This window comes from Monopterus albus, unplaced genomic scaffold (genome assembly GCF_001952655.1).
Source record: "Monopterus albus unplaced genomic scaffold, M_albus_1.0 scaffold219.1, whole genome shotgun sequence".
In the NCBI taxonomy this organism is placed as follows: Eukaryota; Metazoa; Chordata; class Actinopteri; order Synbranchiformes; family Synbranchidae; genus Monopterus; species Monopterus albus.
This window is the reverse complement of record NW_018128099.1, coordinates 1-5,843: the sequence shown is the minus strand read 5'-3', so window position 1 is coordinate 5,843 and position 5,843 is coordinate 1. Positions and strand designations below refer to the sequence as shown.

Here is a 5,843-nt window from a genome sequence, read left to right as displayed (position 1 = left end):
CTAGTCAGTTATTTGTTTCAGTCATTCTTTTTCATTAAAAATGGATTTGCAGTTGCAACATTACCTGTTTCCACAGTAATTTTATTTTTACTATGACTTTCCTACATAGTATATGTCTGTTATTCCCATTATCTTAGGGCATTACAGTGTGCAGCATGACACTGTGAAGGGAGGGGCTTCCTGAGTATTATGGGCATTTAAATCAAATCAAATCAAATTTTATTTGTATAGCGCCAAATCACAACAAAAGTCATCTCAGAACACTTTACAAAGTAAGGTCTAGACCTTACTGTTATCACTATTATTACATAGGGAAAACCCAACAAATCCCCCTTGAGCAAGCACTTGGTGACAGTGGGGAGGAAAAACTCCCTTTATGTTACAATACTGTGAGCAGTCAAAGAGTTGATTTATTGGGAAAATGGTACAATTTAGCGATCTGACCTCTATATTAATGCTCTCTCATACATCTTAGTAAATATGTAGCTATTTTTAGACTTGATATTCTATTGGATATTGACTATGATACCTGATTCTGGCTAAATAGGCCTTTACCCCAACATCTCCTTTGCACTTGCAGGTTGACACGGAGTATGGAGTTTACTGTGGCTATCGTCAGCCTGATGTTGTGGTCCCTGAGGTGCAGCTACATTGCTCACTGACTGAGCAGGGAGTTGAAAGTCTGCCAGACCCTGATGGCCCTCTGTCTAACATGTTGGATGTCTGTGTGCTGCTTATCAGAAATGCTACAATAAATTCCTGCTTCACAAGCTCTGATGTAGAATGTCCAAGTAACAGGAAGCCATTGTTTACATTACTGGTAACAGTTGAATTGTGATAGCATTATTATTATTATTTACCTAGTACAGCTGATTCAGATATCTTCAATGATTTTTAATACCAAAGTAAAAGTTGGCAATTACAGAACTTTATTTTACAACAGTCTTCATAAAACAATTCTAGGACATTTTCAGTTTTGAACATTCAAAACCACTATGGTTATACTTCACGTTATATCATAACAAACTGACCATTAAATCCAAAAGCTTGTCTCCCTATCTTTAAAACTGTAACACTCAGGATTACCACCACTCTTTTTATAACATGTTGCACACTGGCAGAACTGGGCACTAGGTAATCGCTTTTTTTTTTTTTAAACTGCAATTCAGTGTTTTTGGGCTGGTCGAGCGAGACAACAAATTACACTATTATCAGTGTGTACTAAATTATATTTCTATGTACAGTCTCTAGACCAATCCAAACCCAGTGTTGGTGCTCCACAGAGCAGCAAGAATGTCTCTTTCAAACATACAGTACTCCTTGTAATGTCCTGGAAGTTTTAGCAGCTGGAAGACCTGGGGAAGTTCCTCTCCTCCACTTCAACATTCAGTTGTCTGGGAAGCACGTTCCATCCTACCCAGAACCGCAGACGTTTTCCAAGCAGGTTTAGTGATGCTGCCCCCACAAAAGAAAGTCAAGATGATCTCTCATTAAAGACGAAGTAGATGAAGCACAGTCTCTTCAGTTAAATAAACAGGACAATTAAAGTAATTAATGTACCGTTCTCAATAAATATGTGACGCAATCCTGTGATCCTACATGTATCCTCTAGGAACACATCACTGTCTTCATCCTCTTCCTGTGTTGGCCACTTTATCTTGTCCAAGACCATCTGAATAATTTACTTTTTCAAACAGCTTTGAGAATATACAGTAAAGCATAACAAAATGCATAATAGAAAATATGAGAAAAATGTCAATTCTAATAAAAAAAAAATGCCATTTAATGAGGTTGTAGGCAAATTCAAGCATAATACTGGTGGTTTTGCATGTCTAAAATAACTACAAGCTCAGTACTTTCCAGTCATGTTGAGCATTTTCCCAAATCATCTGTCACCATTTCCTTTCTTTAAAATTCCTGTTAGGTCATTTCTATGAAAAGTGCCAAATTTGCAACAGAAAAGCCCAACAGCCTTACAATCTGTCAGCAGACAGCCAAGTATGTTAATAAATATCAATCATACACTTAACACCACTGACTGGTCTTAAAATGAATTGAAAATAACATTTTTTTTTCATTTTACTTGTGATCACAAGCCAGGCCTCTCAATCAGTAACCTGTTAAAACCATATTTACTCAAAGGATGATCAATTTTACCCCAAAACATACAGTAATAATTTTTTTTATTGTTACTGCACTGCATATTATCAATAAGATCTACTTAAAAAAATGTATCATACCAATTTGATAGCCTCATAGATGTCAAGGTTAGCACAGTCCTTAATGTCTATTGTGGCTTCTTCATGGGATCCACCACAAAGCACATGCAGGATTGCTGGGCTCAATCCACCCAGGCATGGCCCATTGTGTCCTCCACATTAGGATGCATTTCTGAAGACAGAAGAATGTGGCTATTACAGAAGGACTGTTAGCATCAAAAATGCCAAATATGGATCCTTTATTTAGGCACATAAGATGTGCTGATTTGTCATGAAGTTTGCTCTGCACTTATTTCACCTATTTTTTTCTTGTACATTTTTAGCTGTAATCATTGATCCTATATGCACACTCAAGATGTTTAATGCAGACTTAGTTTAATCTTTCGTGTATGGTACAACTGTATCAGTTTGGTAGACAACTGTGATGTTTTCACTCTATTAAGCATTACCTTATGCATTCATCACTATGAGCTTTTATGTATGAAAAAGGGAACTCATGTCCACACGTGACACATTTTTGAGGTGGTCCAACCAGTTCGCTTCTGCATCCTGCTTGACAATCCTGTAAACAAGCTCATTGTAAAACACAAGAAACAATCGTGTGACTGTTAATAAGACGGCACCAGTTTTATGTAAAGTAAGGCACTTACCAGGCTCCAGATTCAGGTTCCGTTGAAGTGGTCGAATGAAAATGGTAGCATGACTGATCTGGGTTTGTGGATCTTTCAAATGCCTCACATGGTAGCCCTCATTGGGACAGGAGATGAGGATCAGTTGCCGACTTCTTGTTGTTCCAGAAATTTCGACCAATTCAAATCCACCCTCTTGTCTGAGTTTTGGATGTGCTTCTAAAATGAATTCTCTGAACTCATGTGGATTTGTAAGACTACCTGAAGAGAGGAGAGAATTCAAATAACCTTTTCTCATATTCATAGGCTCAATTATGTAAGGAGGACAGGCTATAAGTTAATCAATAAAGTAATACCAACTTAAAAGACTATGGTTACAAGGTAAACACAGTATGTTAGCTAACATGAGCATAGTCTGTGTAGAATGATACAGAATACATTACTGGCACTCCCAGTTTATCAATCCTGCTTTAGAGTGGGGTTAGAACCACCTACCTCATTAGCATACAGGAGAAATAAAAAAAAAAAAACTAAAAAAAAAAACTAGATTTGTGGAAAGGTAGACATATAACAATTTAAAAATACATTTAAATCATTTATTTATACATTAAATTTTTTATGTATTTGTTTTTCTTTTAATTATGCATTTAGTTATTTATTCTTTTATTTATGCATTAATGTAGTCATTTATTTATTTCTAATTAAGTCATTTTTCATTCTCCATAGGGCTGTACGAACCCGTCCTTGAAGGCATGTTGTTAGTGATGTTCCCTCTGATACCAAGGATCCGAAGCTTGCTAACACCCTGCAGTTCCATGACTAGATCTGCAGCTGTTGATGCCCGGGGAAGGCGCTCTCTCCTTTGTATGTGGGCCGTCACCAGTTGTTCTCCCACCTCTCGGATGAAGAGCCTCCTCTTGCAGGTTTTATGTTCCTGCCAGGATGGATCCAGCCATGTCCACAGGACAAAGGCATTGTAAAGGGACACGTCCAGCAGGTTGTGAAAGAGAGCCAGTGACCACCTGTTGGCTCTCCTCCTGCAGGCATATGTGCCGACAACCTAACAAGAAAACCCCAAAAAAATAAAACGATACAATATGAATCAATGATCCAAGTATTCTTTCACGATACATTTATTTTATATGAAAATGCTCATTTGAAAAAAAAAAAAATCTACATACATTTTTGACAAGAACATGTGAGTAAGAATAAATAAATGTGTGCGTAACTGAAGCATAATGGCACCTGCCTTATCAAGGTTGTCAACACCTCCTTTGCAGCGGTTGTAATCTTCAATCATCACTGGCTTCCTCTTCTGTCCCTCGCCAACATCGGGTCGTGGTGCTTGGTACTGCGCAGTAGCACATTCTGGCCCCATAACGGTATGTAGGAGACAAGGGTGTGCGTGCTGGTGAAGGCAAAAGTGGAGGAGTATAGCTCTCTCCCTTTTGCCTGCAGCAGGTGAGGTGGAAGCTCTGGCTTGCTCCTCCGATTGTGCCAACCAGTGCCCGTTTATTGTTCAGCAGCTCCTGGGAGGAGAAAGAAAGGAGGTGAAAAAACTGTCACAAGTGACCACATGTCCACGGAGCCCCTCTGTCATCTGCATGACCACTCTCATGCCCTGGTTGACTTCACGAACTAGGTCTTTGCCGGTGTAGATTTGGAGCCTCCATGTATAAGAGGTTTTCACGTCGCACAAAGCCCAGATTTTTATGCCACATTTAGCTGGCTTTTTTGGCATAAATTGTCTGAAGCCGTGCTCTAAACGGAACCAGCTGCTCGTCAACACAAATGTCTATCTGGATTGAAGAACATAGGCACGCCATCCATGTCCCAGATGTGTCGGGATGGAGTCATTTTGTCATCCCAGTGTCGGGGACGAGACAGCTTGTCTTCGAAACGCAGGCTCCGCGTGATCTGGTGGAAGCGTTTATTTGACATTGTGGCCCGGAAAATGCTGCGTCCATCTTTCTCGTCCCAGAGGCTGACTGTCGACTCATGCTTGGACCTGTAAACTCCAGACAAAATGACGAGCCCCATATAAGCCTGAAGCTCAGTCACATCCACATCTCACTAGCTCCCCTTTGTGCGTCTGCCATGCAGGTTCGTCATGGCAACGATGTGTTGAATGATGTCCTCGGTCACCAGCAGTGCAAAACTGGACATGGGGGCAAAAAAAACAACAACTCTCCACATGAAGTTGACAGATATGATAAGTATTCAGCGTGACCAGCAACATGGATTTATCCTGAGTCAAGGACCAAACTAAGCTATTCTAGTCAAAGATAGCATCCTAGGCACATGTTTGCTTGGTATGCAGAATACCTGATGGCAGGGTGGCCAAAGATGATCCCTTAATTATAAACTCATTGGTTTTATCTTTCTGTTGTGAACCCATCAATAACTACATGTTAAGGTCCTTTAAAAGGCTTGTAATCTGAATCAAGACCTGTAGGCTATGCCAATTTATTTATAATGTCTCTTGTCTGAAGTTGAGTTCACTATCTGGTCAGCAGACACGGTGTACTCCATTCCAGGCTTCTCTTTAACACCAGGTTTTCAGCCAAAGAGCAGTCTGATAACACAGATTTCGCCTTTATTTGTTTTGATATGCAGGTCATTGTGCATCTAGAGAACTGACTGCAATCAGGCTGACTAAACCTACCTGTAGTGACTACACCTGTAGCCCAGGCCACACAGCCTGTCACACCCAGCCCATTTCCTGGAGAATTTGACCGCCAAAACCAGGCTACAGACAGTATCTGCATAATATGAATAGGAGCCACATGAGACTCACCTAGTTTCATTACACAGGCAAAGAACACCCATAGCGAAATTTCGATACGGACCTGTATGTCATCGTAGTCCAGGGTAAGAACGGGGAAAGCGTTTTTTAGTAAAGTTGTCCAAATTTCCCTGGTGGCTGATATTTGGGGAGCTGGCGTCTCCGAGAGGCAGCACAGAACCCTCCAGGGTTCTGATGTGCACACTTGGG

General features: G+C 40.3%; 1 protein-coding gene across 8 annotated transcripts; it reads right to left on the bottom strand.

The window, feature by feature from the left end:
* Positions 1 to 622: 622 nt before the first annotated feature.
* Positions 623 to 5,837, bottom strand: LOC109971293 (uncharacterized). 8 transcript variants are annotated; one of them, XR_002276524.1, is made up of 9 exons: positions 5,698 to 5,837; positions 5,514 to 5,610; positions 4,098 to 5,006; positions 3,587 to 3,908; positions 2,870 to 3,109; positions 2,669 to 2,792; positions 2,241 to 2,391; positions 1,561 to 1,697; positions 626 to 1,455 (listed from the first exon to the last, which is right to left on the bottom strand). XR_002276524.1 is itself a non-coding variant. In XM_020619442.1 (7 exons), exons 3-7 carry the CDS (start codon positions 4,224 to 4,226, stop codon positions 2,379 to 2,381), a joined length of 828 nt encoding a protein of 275 aa, XP_020475098.1. In that variant the 5' UTR covers positions 4,227 to 4,377; positions 5,514 to 5,610; positions 5,698 to 5,837; the 3' UTR covers positions 2,018 to 2,378. The 8 variants fall into 8 exon arrangements, 1 of the variants encoding a protein (XP_020475098.1); XR_002276521.1 differs by having other exon boundaries at positions 4,098 to 4,377; XR_002276523.1 differs by having other exon boundaries at positions 1,561 to 1,684; positions 4,098 to 4,377.
* Positions 5,838 to 5,843: the final 6 nt, after the last annotated feature.